Source organism: Magallana gigas, chromosome 1 (assembly GCF_963853765.1).
Source record: "Magallana gigas chromosome 1, xbMagGiga1.1, whole genome shotgun sequence".
In the NCBI taxonomy this organism is placed as follows: Eukaryota; Metazoa; Mollusca; class Bivalvia; order Ostreida; family Ostreidae; genus Magallana; species Magallana gigas.
The window spans coordinates 50299840-50318547 of record NC_088853.1 but is presented as its reverse complement, the minus strand read 5'-3'; the positions used below and the strand labels follow the sequence as shown (position 1 = coordinate 50318547).

Genomic DNA, 18708 nt, shown 5'->3' with positions numbered 1-18708 from the left:
TAATGAAAAAAATATGAATGTTTACACTCATTATTCACTTTTTAAAAAAAAATTAAAAGTGCTCTGATTTGGTCCCAAACATAACTGACTTTGAAAAGAGAAGCCAAAATGAGCTGATTTTGAAACAAGTTAGACGCACATTGAACGTTTTTTTTTTCAAATTTCGTAAGAGTTTAAAGTATGTTGCCACAGACCTTGCATGACTGGCAAACATACAAATGTACATTTCAACAACAATTAATGAAATAACTGAAATGATATTGATTAAATGTGTACACAACATAATTAAAAATGCATATCATTTTTATCCGAATGCTGAAACTGCCCCTTCAACAATATTTAGTATGACCATAAAACAGGTTTTAAACTATTTTTTGTTAGTTATGATTATAATAAAAAATGTTGTCTGTTTTGTATTTTGTTTTATAAAAGCAAGTATATATTACAGCTAGCACATTTGAATAGTGAAACATAGGTTTGACAAATTCGAATCCGATTTGCCAATCATTGATTTTTGTAATAAAAATGCAAAGTTTTTCCCTGTGGGAAGAATTGGGAACGGCGTGTATTGCCATCACTTTACAAATTACATGAATAGAAGCATTATTAGAAATGTATGTTAAAGAAATTACGAATAATATTCTGTGGTTTCATCAATGATCGTTAAATACCAATTTTCGTGGATTCTGTTGTTAGGCTGATCCACGAAATTAAATGTTCATTGAAGTGCAATTTCTAGATCTATTAACATTTGTATTGATAGGGTCATTGGCCACGAATTTATCCTTGAAACTGTGATTTTCACTTTATCCACGAAAATTGATACCATTGAATGTTAATGAATTCACAGTAATACACAAAAGACAAAATATCAATAAGAAAGTTACCAAATATATGAACAAATGTCAGATACATTGATGTGACTGACCAAACGTTGATTCAGTACAAATATAAAATACATGTACCATTGAATACAGTATATAAGACTGTCAAAATTTGTTTATATGGTCAAAGAAGGTATCCATAATCATTTCGGTCATAATTGGCAATGATTTGAAATTGATCGATTGTTGCAGCAACACAGCTAGGTTGATAAAAAAAACATACTGTCAAATAACTGTTTTGACAAATAAAAACTATACAGGAAAGGAATAACAGTAAACAAACAAGTGCATGTAAGCATTGAAAAGTGCCTCTAAAAGTAATAATGAAAGCAATATATCCAAGTGTAAAGATTAGTAACGAAAACTATATCCGGACATAGAAAAAGAAATGAACACAAACTGTTGTTAGGACGACAATCCAAAATTTATAGAAAGAGAATGATATCCACGTTGTAATTAAGGGCAGCTTAAATAATACTATACTTTGGATCCTTACCATGGACAAATTTACAACGAATATTTTATAAACAAACTTGAATTGTATTTTCATATTTTTGAATGGTTTCTTTTATGCAAACGATTCTTTTTATCTTTTTTATTAAATGGTTTTGAACGAACGCTGCATAGTTTCAAAAGACACGATGGCTTGAAAACGATCAAATTTGATAACGGTTGGAATACTTCTCACTTTTTATTTTTACCTGTTTTGGATTCAGGTAAATTTGCTTGATGGATTAAGTTTACAATAACCATCACCATATTATGGTTCGGAGAAAATAGTTCTCCATTCGAAGAAGATAAAGAAATCTTTAACTAATGTTTCAGGCAGGAAGCATCGAGGGGGGGGGGGGGGAGGGGAGGGGCTTTTGGGCAGAATTTTTTTTTTCATTTTCAAAGGCAAAGACAAGTATTATTCTATTTAGATAGCCCAAGTTCCTCATACAGAGAGAAGTTTTCATATTGATTGTGCGAACACTCGGGGATAGGCATTGAGTGCTCCAACTCTTTATTCCTTTCACTTTCACTTCTCAGGTTCTTTTGATGTTCGTGCATTGTCTTTCTTCGTTCTCTGAGAAATCTTAATAGAATTTCAAAATTACTTAAAACCTGGTTTGATATTTAAAAATCAGAAACAATCATAATGTATACTTATTTAAACGTACCTGACAACCAAAATGGCATTTAGTAATCCACTTAAGATAAGAAATGTCGTACATACATAGAGTGAGGTGGATAATTGGCTCTCAGATACAGGATGAATTAAACCTGACTCCAAGTTTTAAAAAAAATATGATTAAAGCAAATTCTATTTTTTCAGATTTATTTTTTACGAAATACAAATCGTTAGTGTTGAAATTTTTGAAGTTAAAAGCTATTTTCAATCATCGTTACTTTAAACAGCATTACTATTCCAACATATTCGATTACTGTCCTTTACATGAAAGGGACATTACCTTTAAAACCCTGGTCACAGCGATCGCCATGGTAACCAATGTCACACCCTCGTGGACATTGACCAGTCACGTGATGACATTGTTCTCCATACAGATATAAACAGTTCCCACATTTAAGCAAACATCCATCTCCATGTGTATTATTACTGCAAACTATAAAACAAGATCAAACATTTTTTTTAATATACAAGCATATTTTTTTTTGTTTTTTTTCTTTACGATTAGAATAAGTTTTCTTATTACTCGATTAATTCAGGTATAACTTCAGAATGGATTAACAACTGAAATATAAATACAAAACAAAACAAACAAACCATTTTTTTTTAATTAAATACTTAATTTGTCCGACAGTTAACAACTCACAAATTTCTTCTCTATTCGTTCCTCGAAAACATCTATCATAGATTTTTAGGAGCTATAACATTACCATTACCCTGTGTACATTGACTTCCTTGATAACCAATATCACATCCATTGGGACATGTACCATTGATGTAATTACATTGTTCATTGTCAAGACAATGTCCACACGAATGGTTGCAATTTTGACCAAACTTTCCTTCATTACATTCTGCAAAATGCAGCAAAAAATAGAAATTTATTGTTTGAATAGAGCAAAGTCAACATGTGTAAATTAAAATATTGTACATAAATTTTGCTATAAATTTTTACGATATCAGAATTTATTTTTGATTCATTGGTTAAGATTGTTACATCGTACTTCTTTATTGTTAAATAGATTATGTTGATAAACATTAAAAAAATGACTGTGTACGTGTATTGCACGTGGCCCCTTCCCAACCAACTTGGCATCCTCCCTCACACTGCCCTGTCACCCTGTCACATCTGTATGGAACTCCACAGTTGATGTTACAGTGCTCCTCACAATAGTAGCCATATCGACTTTCAGGGCAGGCTGCGATATTGCGATATAAGACATTTTTTGATATATAACTAATACAGATTGCTTATTTTATTTTATCTGTTTAGAATATGAAGACAATATAATGGCAAAAAAGGTTAATGTACGATCATATACTTAAAACGAATTTAACATATACGTACTTAGGTCACATTTTGTGCCATAAAATCCACTGCCACAACCGTTTATACAACTTCCGTTCACATGATGACACTGTTCATTGTTTTTACAGTTTCCACAATTTTGCTGACACTCTTGACCGTACGATTTGCCGTGGCATTCTGTAATATTAATGTTAGAATTATATAATTGAGCAAAAAGATTAAATTTTTAGTCTGAGTAACAAAGAAGTTCAATGGGTAATAGAAATATGTTTGGTTATGGGTCATGCTTGTTTAAGTAGAGTTTATTGTAAAGAGTTTTATTGAAACATTTTTACGGATCGCAGACAAATTGAAGTTTAGATAATTGTCAAAAGATTGGTCATTTGAAGGGCATACATACATTTAAAATAGTTTTCATCATTATACATTTGAAACGCAACTTATTAAACAAAATCATTGAAGTGTTTGATAATTTAATTTTTTAAATTGGTATTTTTGTGGTTTTTTTTTTTTTTTTTACATATATCTATTTTTCCTTAAATACATAATTTAAAAAAAGGTTGTTGCAAGATACTTTTTTTGAATATCAGTCAGTTTTTACAACAACAAAAAATGTTAGACTACCTTCTAGATAATATGTTGTTATATGTTCATGACATTTGTTAGACATGAACCCGTTTAAAATGTGTTACAGTACGGATATTGTTTGGCTTAGACACTATAATGGATCTTTTATCTAAGTACGCATATAAAACCGAAATCAACATTCTCTAAATCAAATTTAAACCAGGTAGGATACACAATTTTAAAACTGTTCGATTAAAAGTTATTTCTATGATAATATTTGTTGCATATACTTACGTTCATTACAAGTTGGACCCTTGTATCCATCAGTACACCCCGGACAGGACCCATCCTCGATGTGACAGTGACCTTCCTGGCAGTTCTGTGGACACGATAAAGAACAGTTCTCTCCGTAATATCCTTGTGTTGGGCAACCTTAAATTATATGATGATTTCAATATGTTTGAAATGACCATTTAATGATATAACAGTGTATAAAAATTCAATCTAAGAGCAGCACGTAAGGTATTTTTCATTTTTATAGGATTGATTATTCTTATTTTGTTGATAAAAAGGGATAAAACACTTATTTTTTGTGCTTTCGTTTAGACAAGGATATTTACAGCATTTTAAAGAATTTTAACAATAACAATGAAAACAACTTTTATGCTGAAATAGTCGCCGCTAGGTCCTACCATAAACCTCAAATTCGCAGATTTCGTTGTATGCTCCATCTGTAGAATAGCCAGAAGGAAACGGGGTATGTGTTCGATTGTTGTAGTAGATGACGTAACGTCCATGATTAGGGCAATTTATCGTTAAAGGATTCTCTATTGTTGCTCTAGTAAAGTTTCTGTCTTTGAAGCAAGTAATCCCGTCCTCTTTGTTCGTTGTGTTTGATACGTAGACAGAGAACCCCAAAAATCGTCCCGAGTATTCACTAGGATTTCCTGTTGAAATAACATCTTTAAAGAAAACCCACATTTTCGGTTAAGGTTTTGTAATATAAGTAAAAACTTGGAAATTCGTTCCTTTTGAGTTTATATTAACGATTATTATGAACAACAGTAATTAAAACACAGAAATCCAGCATATTTTGTGTTTTTTTTAATTTAAGATTACACGTATAAAACCCACACATCAATAAGTGTAAATGTAATTTAGTAATTTAAACAAAGAACAATATATGATATGAGTTAAATTGGGCTCCCATAATTCGCCATTTTTGTTTCGGGTACAATAAAAAGTTAACTTATTTTTTAGAAGAGTTGATATAAAATTTATTTTTCATTTATTTATTTGATTTTTTTGCACTCAATGGCAGTTATGACGTCAGAAGTGACGCTATTTTTAGAATTCAGGCAAAATCAGTCAAAACTTGACATTTTTCTTATCTTTTAACGAATGGGAAACATAGAGCGCATGCTTGATCAAGATAAATATTTTTGTCATTCATTAGTCGTGGCTAGATACATCTCTGATTAAAATGTTTCGTTTGTTCAAGCATGCGCTCTATGTTTTCTGAAAGAAAAACTGCTTGAAAACAATCTGTTTTATGCTAAAAATACATAAATGGCGGGAAAAGGTTGTCTTTACGATGTCCTATTTCTAAATTGTGGACACTTGAATCAAAATGAATATAATGTAAAAACATCACATATATATCTGTACTAAAACATCAAAGATTTACGGTAACATGATGATGTTCATTTTAGGGGGTCATTTTAGGACCATATCATATATAGTCCTTTGAATGTTTACTCCTCATCCGACACACTTTATTCAACAATAACGGGAAGATGGTACATGTTCCTTGTACATGTATGTAAATTATATATATATATATATATATATATATATATAATATAATATATATATATATATATATAAAGCACAGAGAAATTCACCTTATTGGACCTCCACCTCCGCCCCAGCCGGGGTTTGAACTCACGACCTCTGGAACCCATTCTCCTAGCAGTGAGCGGCCACGGCGCTAACCACTGGGCTATCTAGGCAAGACAAAAATCTTGCTTTCGATGACGAAGGGAAACTAGCGCGCTGGTCGCTCACTACACGGTCGTTTGAGATACAGGTGGAATGCAATTAAACGACAATTTGAGAGGATCGGGACGATACACACTGCATAGATATATACATATAATAAGCACAAACATTGCAATAACTCTCAAATTGACATATACATGCCCAACGTGAATGATAAAGATATACATAAAGCACAGAGAAATTCACCTTATTGGACCTCCACCTCCGCCCCAGCCGGGGCTTATATTCAAAATATAATATATATATATATATATATATATATATATATATATATATATATATATATATATATATATATATATATAGTACCCCAAGGCTCATTGTCCGTCCTATAGTATATAACAATATGATGCATGCTAAGGACTTCTTGGAGATCCACCCTCCATTCTGCAACTTGGTGATAATTCCCGGATATTGTACACTGGTTGTCAATACCGTCCGTCCACAGCACGATCTGCTCCCCACCAATGTCGACCGCTATAGGGAAAACGTTGCCATGCTGGTTTTCTCAGAGCAATATTTTCTTGATAGTAAAATATTATTATTTAATGATTTAATTGCGTTTTTTCTTTTCTTTTCTCTCTTTCTTTTTTTTTTAATACGATGCAATTTTTACACTATCGTTTTAATCGAACAAAATATTAAATTTCATTGAACCAAATTTAAAACATATGCATCTATTTGTGAGCCCTTTTATTATAATGAATCATCAAGGATGGTTTTTTACAGGAAGTTGTCTTAGTTCTTTTTTATGATGTTTACATACGAGCCTCAATTGATTAAAGCATTCCCAAAACATGTTCACATTATGCATTGAGAGTCAAAGCCATTTCACACATACGAAAAAAAGGTTATTAAAACATCATTAAATCATTATTTTTCTTAAGAGGAATGTAGAGTTAACTTCCTGTCTGTGTCATGATATAACAAGTAAAACAATGGCAACAGTTATGATTAAGCAGTTATCTAATGAGGATATCAAATTTGTAGGGTTTAAAATGCCTTTGACATGAATGCAAGTGTTACTGTATATTTGCTAAAAATGTTGACTCCAACTGCTATTTATTTTGAATAAAATTATATCCTTACACTTCAAAACAAAGATAGACTGAATAACTCCTAATTTTAAATAAAATTGAAATATCACGCACTAGGGAAAAAATATAAAAGCAAATACCTTACCGTATGCATTGATTACGATGAATAAATGGAAAAATAAATGCAGCCAGAGCAAATGCATGTCTCAAATGGAAGGAACTAATGAAAATTTAATTCTTTTTTAAACATACACGTGATATGTTTAACCTAGTTCCGGGAAAAGTGTTGTTGACCTTTTTGTTTCAATGATCATGAGTCATGTCTAAGTTATATAGTTTTATTTTGGTTTGTATAGGTATAAGTATCTGCGGCATACAATTGCGCATCAAAAATGTACAATAACGTTTAAGATCATAAGAAATTAATTATACTGACAAAGCACGAACATTTATTAATCGAACGTAAACCGTCCCTGGTTTTAATGTAATAGATTATTTCATATGCTATAATTAATAGCTTTATGTACCAATTTCCATGTTTATACATCTTTTTAAAAATCACTAAATGTAATACACCATATACTAATGTATGAGCATGATTGTTTGTTGAAACGTTGAAATTTATTGATAATCTCTTAGGCACAAAAAGGAACAAAGAATGAAAATGCAGCTACTTATGATATGATCAAGTAGAAACATAATGCACAGAAAAGAAATAATTGACACTGTTTCAGCTTGATTTGATTTTTGAAAATATATCAAAGTGCAGTGCATATGTATTAAAACGATGAATAATAGTAATACGAAAATATAATTAATGTCATATTTTAGATTATTTTACAAATGTACTCTTTATATGTTTTTAATTTTATTATGAAGTGTTTTTGAATTGTATACCAGACAAAAATCTGAGCGAGGAATGTAAACAAAATAAAAAAACACCCCCTCCCCCAAAATAAAACCCCCAAAAAACAAACAAACAAACACACAAAACAAGAAACTAAACAAATGAATCTCAGTCAGTTTAATTTTACATTTTTACATTTGTACAGTCAGGAATGATACACCAGGGGAGTGTGAAGTAAAACCAAAAGAGATAGTTACAAATGCAGTATCGTTTTGAAGAGTTGTACTCAAACTATATTATATAATTCATCATATTAATGATAATCTATCAGGTGAATATACAACTTTGACCTTAAAGAAGCATATATGTTATAGATATGTATCCGTTACATATATTTATCCGTTACATGTATTTATCCGAAACTTATCTTTGATTAAATTGTAATCATATTTCATTAACAGGACGAGATACCAAATTATAAGAAGTAGACGTGTTAAAGACAAAATAAACCATCAAATAAAAAGAAATATATTTATATGCAATAAAAATATACTCATTTGATATCAATCTATTCTGGGGGACATGTTATAAGGAGAATTTCGAGATTCAATATACGAGATTCAAAATTCAAGATTCGAAATTCGACATTCAATATTTAAATTAACCAATCAAATTATCGATCTGAAACATGTATCCTAGCAACATCAAACTGTTCTAAATAAAGATAATGCGTACTTGCTCTTACCTTCAAGTAAATGTCTTATATGTCTCTTATCTTATTTCTCTTATATCATGTTTAATATAACTTAGATGAATTAACCCCAAACAGTATAAACAATAATATTAGTGATGTTCTCCCCGATGCATTTTAATCCGTAGAGTATTCGCCCCTGTTCCGTAAAAATCGCCTCGCAAGGAAAAATATGTTTAAACTAAAAAATTAAGATTGAGTGCGGTTTTAACTATGGAAAGAAAACCATCGAAGATTTACAACTTCAACAATAACAATCCAAATGCAAATGTTTTTTGGGTAGTGTATCACCATTCCATGGTCGAAATGAGAGAGAGAGAGAGAGAGAGAGAGAGAGAGAGAGAGAGAGAGATTCGTTGTGTCAAATTTAATTATGTTTGAAATACACGATAATTAAGCCTTTAAAAGAGAAGAGAATAGACAGGAGGTAGCTAAGGTAGGGCAGTTCTACTATCAAGCATTAATTCCCTTCATCACCGGTAGCGCACGTGCATCGCTGTTGCATCTCTTTAGCCAAATGAACTCAAATAAATCGAATTGATGAGTTTTGCAGGGCGCGGGGGGGAAGGGGGGTTGTCCAAACCCTCCACGTCTAAATCCGCACCTGTTCCCAATTGAAACATCATCCACATTTTCTTTATTTCATTTTGGTGTTATGTGCGTGTATGGCGACTTAATTTACATTGCCCCCATTGCCCATATGGGTATATCCCTCTAACTATTTTTAGAATCGGTAGGACAACAAAGTAGTGCGTATAAGCAAAATAGTCACTATACTTGCAGAGTGTATATACATTTATTGGGACATTTTAAATCAGAATGCTTGACACATGTCAGAAAAGAGGATTTTCAATTTTAAAAACAAGTGTCAAAATTGAATTATCATTTGAAGAAAAGAATTGAAATTGTTTGATGTACACCCTTTCCAAAACTGAGAAATTCCCTACTTTTACTTTCATTTTCAGAGTTTTTCAATACAGACGCATTTTGCCGGAAAACGAATCTGACTTCAAACCACGAAATTTTAACAGGAAAGAGACAATTTGATGAGCTTTCATTCTAGAGGTCCCTCGTTGCTGAACGAAAATTAGGGCCGGAGCTATGAACCATAACGTTAACATTACCGCCTATGGAAAATGCATTAGTGGACTATACCCATATTGAGCTCCATGCCGGTAAGGCATATTTCTTGTTTATTTGCAATTATTATGATAAACGTGCATTTTTCTTTTGTACATCTTCTCATTTATGTAAATAAACTAAATTTCCAACAAGTTCAACAAGTTTAATCATTTTAATAGCATATTTTCCAAGAAAATATCTATCACAACCCCCCCCCCCCCCGGGATTTTCAAAAAACCAATTTAAATTAAAGAAATTGTGATTTTAACTTGAATGTAATTTATTTTGAGTTCTTAAATTTAAAAAAAATGAAAATGTAGGTGTGTTTCATATTATATATGAGTTTAGAAGACATTTTTATAAATTTTGAGACCAAATATCACTTCGGGTTTTTAGTGTGATCATTTCAAGCGAGCAAAAGTGAAAGTAGAAAAGCAGAAAGTTTCCGGTGAGGAAAAATACTTCATTCTAGCAGTGTCCAGCTATCTAAGATTAGTTTGCATTGTAAGGGAATTGTATTAGATGAGTGTCCGGTAGGTTCCAAATCTATATTTATGATGATAAATTTGCATTAAATTGGAGTAAATTAATTTGTCATGCATGTGACATGACTATGTACCGAAGATGTAGCTCTTTAACATGTAGAAGCCTACCATGTTGGTTTGTACTTAATCCACAAAATCTATCTTTGTTTATCATAATCAAAATTGAATGAAATTATCAGTAATCATTTTAAGTAGATATTTACTAGTATTTATTTATTCATACTATTGAAAAAATAGATCAATATGTTTGGGTGGGTGTTGATATTGAATGTTATTGGGGGGGGGGGTGTTGGTCTTTAGGCTGTATATAGATGTGTTGTGCATGAAGATGTAGTTATTGTTGCCTATCTGTTCTCTCTTTCTGTATCTTTCCCCCTCTCTCTAATTCTGTCTCTCTGTCTCTGTCTGTCTCTCTCTCTCTGTCTCTCTGTCTCTGTCTGTCTATCTCTCTGCCTCTCTCTCTCTTTCTCTCTCTCAACATATGGCTGCTTTTGATATGGAATTGCAAATGTTGGGAATAGTGTTGGATAATTTAGAATTTAATTCAAAACATTTCATTTTAGATAACATGTAAATTGAAATGGAAGTCTTTCTCAAAGAATAAAACACAACAATGAGCCACACTTGGTGTAAGTAAAATTTATTTTTGTAACTTCACTCGTCCAAGTTTAAAAGAAGGAACCTATAAAAACTATATACCCTGCATGGCCAGTATTTTACATGTAGATAATTTAGAATATTATAGATACTGGGAAACTTTACATTGATTATACATATTTCACAGACTTTGTGGGTATTTCTTGTTCTTCTGGATTTTGAACTTTAGTTAAATGTAGACTCTCTTCCACAGGATATGTCTTTTGATAATTTTTGTTAAATTTGTTACCATGGTAACAATATACAAGAGTAAAAGAAAAAATCCTTATTAGCAAGTTTCTTTTCACTATGACATATATTTAATGAGTTAAGTGATGGTGCATTTGTTCCGAAATTAGGCTTTAATAAAAGTTCAGCAAATATTACACTTATATGAGTAAAAACAACTCATCACTATGACGTCATTATGACGTCACAGGTGAGGTAATCTCAAGCTAGCATCAAAATGGAGCAAAAACTGAATTGAGGGCCTCACATTATAGAGTCATATAACTTTATTATTTATAAACCAATACCTACATGTAATACCTTGATGGATAGGGAAATTCCTATACTTTTCTATTTTACCTTTTTCGTGGTGTTTGAAAACAATTCTTTTTTGTAACTAAAGAAAAACTCATGACTTTTACGACAACAATTTTATAAAATCAGACATAATTGAGCTTTTTCATAAGAATATGAACAAAATAAATTTGGTAAAATATTGAATGTTTATGTTTTACATGTATTTTAATCCTTGAGATTAAAGTTTCCTCAATTTATGCAATTTGAAGAGCATCGAGTGCCAATGAGCTATATGTTGTTAAGGTAAATTATAACTGGACTGTTTCTTCAAATTTCATGCATGTGTATCAATGCTGCAAAATCCATAGTTATATATTGAATTTTTCCAAATTTGGAATCATGGTTCTTTATAGTGTCTAGAGTGAATATATGGGCTTAGAATTGTAAATAACCAAAATAACTGTTTTATATTGGGTATATCCCTCTAACTTTTTTTTAGAATCGGTAGGACAACAAAGAAGTGCCTATAAGCAAAATAGTCACTATACTTGCAGAGTGTATATACATTTATTGGGACATTTTAAATCAGAATGCTTGACACATGTCAGAAAAGAGGATTTTCAATTTTAAAAACAAGTGTCAAAATTGAATTATCATTTGAAGAAAAGAATTGAAATTGATTGATGTACACCCTTTCCAAAACTGAGAAATTCCCTACTTTTACTTTCATTTTCAGAGTTTTTCAATACAGACGCATTTTGCCGGAAAACGAATCTGACTTCAAACCACGAAATTTTAACAGGAAAGAGACAATTTGATGAGCTTTCATTCTAGAGGTCCCTCGTTGCTGAACGAAAATTAGGGCCGGAGCTATGAACCATAACGTTAACATTACCGCCTATGGAAAATGCATTAGTGGACTATACCCATATGTGAAAGGTAATTGTGGATAAAACATTAAAACCTCAATGCATTGCAGTTATCCAATATGGGCTAATGTAAGTATCCCGTATGGAATAAATGCACATTGTGAGAATAGAAAAAAATATAACAACATTTTATGTCAACACATTTTAATGCAAAAAACAGGGTACCACTATAGGAAATAATATGAATGGGAATATTTTAGCGATCATTCAATACTCCATATAGATCGCCACTAGCCCAACACATTTTTTTCGAGAAAAATGATAAAGGAGTGGCATGTTCAATTACATCCCTTTCTGTTTCTATATCGAGACACGGTTGCCTCCGCAGCGGTAAAAATCGCAAATTCGGATAAACTTCACAAGGCATAATTCGCACATATGGGGATCCGTCGACAGCAAATGTCGTTCTTTTATTCGGTTGCGCGAATTAATTTTCAACAACCGTCGTCAGTGGGGTTTCAAATGTGACTGGGTTCATTATTAAAATTAATCACAGGTTCATATGAAATAAATATGCAAGAAATCAAGATTAAAAGTCTACATTGTATTCTGTTCAACATAATCTACACTTTGACCGCAATCTGGTTACAATGCATTGTTGAATTCGAAGATGATTTAGGGCACAATGTCCATTAAAAAATCTGTATAGAGGTTTTCAAGTATCACCCTGTCACTTTGAAAATAATAAATAAACTACAGCTAGTTAAACACGTGACAAACTTTTGCTCATTTTCTGAAAATGATGCAAGGTTGGTAACGCCGACATTGGGACCCTCAATGGGATATTTTTGTATGCGTTAAGACACATGTTTAACGATGTCAATTTAAAATACGAAGGCATCAAAAGAACCATTTAATAGATAAAGCACAGGTTGAAACAGATAATTCATACATAGTTTAACTGTTTTGTGATGTTGTGTAAAAGATAATGTGTAATAGATATACCATATATTTCAACTTCTTTTGTTGTATGATGTTGTGTTAAGGATACCATGGTTTGGGATTCACGACCCCGAGTAACCTCACTCGACTTCGTTTCGTGAGGTTATATCAGGGGCCATTAACCAACCATTGTATAATTTACACAACACCACAAACAAAAACAGTTAAAAATACAAGGTATATCTTTTACAACGTGGTAGCAAAGTGCACACCCCTTCCCCACCACCACCCTGATTAAATTTGAATTATAACAATCTAAAACTATAAATGGTGAGAAAAAATAACATGCAATCAAATTTTTAAAGTTTTACTGTTTTCTACACATGAAAGCGGCAATGTGAAAAAATTGGCACCCTAAAATCACTACATTTGATCGTACATAATTTGTATCCTTCTATATTAAAAAGAATGCCAAAAATCAGATTCATCATATAAAGTTACTCAGGAAAAGAAGTCTTTACTTTCACTTTGATCTGCAAAACATAATGCATTATTACTAGTCTAATAATAACTGTCATTTACAAAGTTATTTACATTTGGTAATTAGAATAAAAGCACAGAATTTAGATAATAGCATCATACAAGTGGCTTAGAATTATGTGTTATTGAATAAAAAACAATAAGAAATCAACATTTTTTTATTGTACAAGATCTTAACGTGAAATACAGATACGGCTATGATATCTTAAAAAATCAAAGATGAACAGTGTTTATTTCAAAAACATAACTGATAAAACAAAATTAAATCATTTAATTTCCCCATGTTATACCAGGAAATTGAAATACTGATACGTATATATACATGTAAAAGTTGGAAATTTTGGGCTTATAAAGAATTTAAAATGTACTTAGTTAGGAAGTAAATGTATCACGTACAATGGAAATACACGTACTCTTTTTGTTACGAGTCGTGATTTTTCACAAATTAACAATGTTTTAAAAAATTGTCAAAATATTAAAACTTATCAATATATAATCCAATTTTCATTAAAGGATGTCACTGCTTGTTGTTACAAATTTCGCAGATTATGTAACGAACTTCTTGTGTATGTATGTAATAACATGGTGAAGTACTGAAATACGATACCACTACTTTGGAAAATTAGCCATTGGCATCAAAGGCACCGATAATTACATAATATCAGTTATGTCGAAAATGTATTTATTTGCTTTTATTAGTTTACAAACTATTATAATGAGCTTTGAAAAATGTCTTCTTATTCTTGATAGTCTGCATTGTTTTCCACCACTTCATATTCAGCATTTGTAAATATGAAGTTGTTGTCAGGTAATATTTCTGTTTTCCTAGGTTTAATGTGCCGTTTGTTCATGCAGAGTCTGAGGAGTCTGTAATGATAGACATTTCAAAATGCATAAATATCTAATCGCAGTGTTGTCATGTGTTTAATTATATGTACATGTATATCAAGAGAAAAAAACAAATAAATCATATTATGCAAAGACATCTTACCGAACCATTAATCCAATTTTGATTGCAAAAGAGATAACACACAATGCACTGAGGATGTACAGAAGATTTTTCATTTGGAAGCATGAGTTGGAGACACCTGATAGATGTTAAGCTTCAGCTGATAATAAATCACAATAAGGTACAACAATACCAACCTATCTAATATCTGACATATTTCCTTATATGTTTAAAAAAAGGATACGACATTTAATCGACGTAATTTTTTTTTTTTTTACTTTTGACATCAATTTCTAATCCTTAAAGCAGGATTACCAAAGCCAAGGTTTAATGTGATGTTCTTGTTTGTATGATTAATATACAGCAAGCTACAAAACGAATATATCTTTTATAGAAACAGTTTTCGTGCAAATATAAATTGGCAGACATACGATAGCTATGTTTAAATACAAAATGGATGTACATGTATATCAGTATCCCTTGTACATCAAAATATACATACGTTATGATAGTACATGTATATCTTTTTTGTTCTTTCTTTACCGAGTGCATACATGTACATCTACTAGGATTGTAACAACCATAGAGCAATACTTACTGGCTTTACATTGTATACCTTTGTAAACATCAGCACACCCTATACACGTTCCATTCACAATGTCACAGAAGCCTTACCGACAGTTCTGGGGACACGTTAAAGCAGTCTTCTCTTTACAATCTGGGCGGTGGGCAATCTTTTCCAAATGAAATTGCAGAGCAAAGTCAAATAAAGTTTACGTGCATCTAATTTACAGGTTTAAGCTGTGCTTAGATATGCACTTCTTAAGCAATGTTACATTGTATATATATAATGTTAAATTTGTAAATATTGTATCATTAGAAGCCCCTTCTAAAATTAATATAATCGAATAGTACGTCTTTGGATAAGAAAAATTTAATCAGAAATATAGGTGAGCCTACATGGAAATGTTACTGTTAAATTTAATTAATTTACCATTTTCAAGGAGGGTGAATTATGCCTTTTTATGTATAGACTGTTGAAAAAAGTATTAATGGAAAAGTTCAGAAATAAAAAAAAGAAAAGAGGGTAAAGTTTTATACTCGTGACTCGTGTTTAAATCGGAGACGTTGATAAATATCACAAAGGAGATTGTTGATAAAAACAATGAACATTGCAGAAAATGGCATACATTTATTAATATATAAATATGAATAAAACATGTACAAAGAATTCACCCAGCCAAAATCCCTTGTTTAACCACGATGAAAAAGACCTGTTGCATGACATTATGTGTAATGTTTCAAATGAGTTTAAAGTGACTTTTTTCAACGATATATACATGAACATACCATTAGCGTAATATATCCGGATATCATTGATGTTGTAAACACTGTTTAGATTCACCCACCAGGTGGCACTTTTTGTTTTGTCTTTGAAAATGAGCATTGTTCACACTGTAGTTTTGATCTGGCTTTATCCCATCTACAGCTTTGTTTGAACCAAAGTTGTAACGGAATAGAAGTGGATATTACTCAAATGTTTCTTTATTGAGCGCTAAATTAACAGATTGAGATTTTATATCCTCCAACATCTAGCTTTGTACTAAATTATCAACTGTTCTTACATGTGTAATGCCTTAGTCATAAATAAGGGTTTAACCAAAAGAAAATATTTTCCTTTCATCAATTTGTTTGCATACTTTGGCCCAGAATTAAGTTGTAACCGAAGATCGATTATAACATACTTTAATATTAGTTTACAATAGTTTGTAGCAAATGTAGCCTTTTAAGAAAAAAAGCTGATTTAAAGATCGATGGCTGACTTACAAAATTTAATGTCATTTTCAATGCTGCATGAGTTTTTGTTTGCACCATTATCTTTTATGGAATAAAGATATTTGTAATTATATATGATATATGATATGATTTGATCGCCATTAATAAGATGAGAAGCAATACATAGGTCCCAATTCTTTCTTTTATGTAAACAAAGCTGGTGTCTTGCTTTTTTTTTTTTTACATATGTGATACGTCTATATCAGTAAACATTTCTTCAAATCTTTATTTGTTTCGTTTGTTAATGGTTTTTTCGTTATTGTACTATATTTTTCCGTTATATTTGAAAATAAGGCTCGAGCTTTGTCGAAGTTTCACAGGATTAAAAACTATCTATCTGCTTAGACCTACAAGTTTAATCAAAAATTTGTACAAACTCAATTTCTCCCTTTAGATTTTCAAAGACTAAGTAATATATATATCCATAGAACTCAGTATAATAACATATATTACTCTCCTTTTAAACAACGAGTAATTTTTGGATTACATGTTGTATATGTGAACAATTTAGCACGTAATTGAAGAAGAATGTAAATGAATTTTCTCCCTTAATAAAATGCAAGCACGTTTATAATTGCACAGAGGTAAATATTAGTAAATAGTTGTTTTTTCTATTCAATAAAAATGAAAATACGTCCGTTTCAGCAGGAGAATTACAGAAAATACACAATATTTATCTTTATTTAATATTTAATTATTTAAATGGCGTGGTCATGTGATAGTCAAAGAAGTTGAATTTGGAAAGAAACCAGACTGGACGTGTTTCAATAAAACTATATTGACAGTCGTAATTGTCTTTTGAAAACATCTAAACGTTAGACATTTGGCTAAAATTTGTCAGAAAAAATGATTGATTATTGATGTATAATACATTTTAATGCAATAAATACTTTTCGATTGTCATATTTATTCAAATCTTGGACAGCATAACGAAACATATTAAACCCCAAAAGACGGGCATACATCTCATTAAATTTTCAACTTTATGAATGCAACCCCCCCCCCCCAAACAAAAATATAGATTAGCGATACCCCTTGCCCTAAAATTATCAAAAACAACATATAAAACATTTATACATTGTAAATAGCATGTATACTCACCATAGGCAAAGCTTGATGAAAGACAAAAGTGAAGACAAAATATTGTCTTAACTATATTCTGACGACCGCTGAAAGCAGTAGAAATAATTCAATCAAATTGTTTAACGTTTTAAAACAAGCAAACATTTGTAAAAAATAAAAAATAAAGCTATTGTGGTGTATACTTTAGCATTTACTTTGATCTAACATGAATTAAATTTCAGTACAGAATTTTTGCAATGTAATTTCTGATTTCATCAAATATTGATTTTGGCATTTCGCATTTAAGATTGCCCACAATAAACATTGTTGCTTATTACATTCTTTTTATAGCAGAACTTGTTTTATATCTACTAAAGTGATTTGTTATATCTTAATCTAGACTTAATTATCAAAATGTGTTTTTTCATCTTTATATTCCTGATGCATTTCTCAATATGTAAGATGTACAATACATTGTACCATCACTGTTTGTTAAATTGACTTTTTACAGAGAGGGCACAAATATACAGATTTTCTGCCGTCCAATCCTTTTTATGTAATGTTTTTGCATTTTAAAATATTGTTTAAATTAAATATGTAAGAAGTATTATAAAAAAAATAATCGATACAAATTGGAACATAATTTGATGTATTTGCTACTATTTCTATAATACCGGACATATTTTGCCTTTGAACGCAAAAATGACCGTCCGTTATTCAAGAGAACATTTTCAGATTCTTAGATATGATTCTGCTTAGATATGAAAGCTCTTGTCAACTGTACTTAAATAAAAAAAAATCTTTTGTTCTCAAACACTTAAGTGCACAATTCAAGCAGATTATATCATCAAAGTACTTCCTTCATGAATTCCTTATCACATGCATTACAGAGACTGTCGTAGCTCTTTCATTTTGATTTGTGTCCCAATTGTGTAATTAAAGCATTGTTTGTACTTACAGAACTTAACTATTATTTCATAAAAAAAAAAGCACACATCAGCTTAAAGTTACTGATAAAATACTGGTGTGTAAGTTAGAACAGACTGATGGACATT

General features: G+C 31.0%; 1 protein-coding gene across 1 annotated transcript; it reads right to left on the bottom strand.

Moving 5' to 3' along the window:
* Positions 1-343: 343 nt before the first annotated feature.
* On the bottom strand, positions 344-6480 carry LOC136270940 (multiple epidermal growth factor-like domains protein 10). The gene is made up of 9 exons (XM_066069955.1): positions 6302-6480; positions 4624-4878; positions 4226-4363; positions 3404-3541; positions 3114-3254; positions 2766-2909; positions 2339-2491; positions 2048-2150; positions 344-1962 (listed from the first exon to the last, which is right to left on the bottom strand). Exons 1-9 carry the CDS (start codon positions 6345-6347, stop codon positions 1800-1802), a joined length of 1281 nt encoding a protein of 426 aa, XP_065926027.1. The 5' UTR covers positions 6348-6480; the 3' UTR covers positions 344-1799.
* Positions 6481-18708: the final 12228 nt, after the last annotated feature.

Excerpts from the sequence above, each read along its gene's own strand:
- LOC136270940 (XM_066069955.1), bottom strand. The coding sequence starts at position 6,347 with ATGCATCATATTGTTATATACTATAGGACGGACAATGAGCCTTGGG. Across the intron at positions 3,542-4,225 it reads GGGTCCAACTTGTAATGAAC|AATGCCACGGCAAATCGTAC; the intron begins GTAAGTATATGC and ends TTAATATTACAG. Across the intron at positions 2,492-2,765 it reads TCAATGTACACAGGGTAATG|TTTGCAGTAATAATACACAT; the intron begins GTAATGTTATAG and ends CTTGTTTTATAG.